Source organism: Cynara cardunculus, unplaced genomic scaffold (genome assembly GCF_001531365.2).
Source record: "Cynara cardunculus var. scolymus isolate 2C unplaced genomic scaffold, CcrdV1 Un_Scaffold_10642, whole genome shotgun sequence".
In the NCBI taxonomy this organism is placed as follows: domain Eukaryota; kingdom Viridiplantae; phylum Streptophyta; class Magnoliopsida; order Asterales; family Asteraceae; genus Cynara; species Cynara cardunculus.
Genome location: NW_020205989.1, coordinates 3,712 through 4,583, shown reverse-complemented (window position 1 = coordinate 4,583; position 872 = coordinate 3,712). Strand labels below are relative to the sequence as shown.

At 40.2% G+C, this 872-nt stretch overlaps 1 protein-coding gene across 1 annotated transcript; it reads left to right on the top strand.

Annotated features, from left to right (window-relative positions):
- Window positions 1-186: 186 nt before the first annotated feature.
- LOC112505413 (uncharacterized mitochondrial protein AtMg00810-like) lies at window positions 187-752 on the top strand (the record flags this gene model as incomplete). Its single annotated transcript, XM_025109324.1, has 2 exons — window positions 187-528; window positions 631-752. Coding segments are annotated over exons 1-2 (464 nt in total), but the record flags the coding sequence as incomplete, so codon positions are not given.
- Between the last annotated feature and the right edge of the window lie 120 nt (window positions 753-872).

Sequence of the window (872 nt, the reverse complement as noted above, 5' to 3'; positions counted from 1 at the left end):
ATGTGCAAAGAGTTTGAGTTTTTGATGCAGAGTGAATTTGAGATGAGAATGATGGGAGAGCTCACTTTCTTCTTAGATCTACAAGTGAAGCAATCCCCCGAAGGAATTTTCATCAATCAATCTAAATATATACATGACCTTTTGAAGAAGTACAAGATGAACGATGCCTCTCCCATGAGGACACCAATGACCCCTGGCCAGAAACTTCATAAAGACATTAATGGTCCTTCTGTAGAGTGCAAGCTCTACAGAGGTATGATTGGATCTCTCTTATATMTYACTGCAAGTAGGCCTGATATCATGTTTTCAACGTGTATTTGTGCTAGGTATCAGGCAAATCCCAAAGAATCCCATCTAAGTGCAGTAAAGAGTATCCTTAGATATTTAAAGAAGACACCAACTCTGGGACTTTGGTATCCTCTGCATTCCAACAGTGATCTCGTGGCTTACACAGATTCAGACTATGTTGGTTGTCAAATTGACAGAAAGAGCACCTCTGGAAGCTGTCAATTTCTTGGAGGAAAGYTGGTTAGTTGGTCTTCAAAGAAGCAGAATTGTGTATCAACTTCCACGGCAGAGGCTGAATATGTAGCCGCTGCAAGTTGTTGCTCACAAGCTCTGTGGATGCAGACTAAACTACGCGATTATGGCTACTCTGTTGACAAGATCCCCATCCTCTGTGATTCTAAGAGCGCTAATGTTATATCAGCCAACCCTGTGCAACATTCAAAGACAAAGTATATCGATATAAGGTACCACTTCTTAAAACATCATGTAGAAGAAGGTAATGTCGAACTATACTTTGTCAAATCTGAATTCCAGTTGCCTGATCTATTTACAAAAGCCCTTGATGAGAAAAGATTTAATTTCCT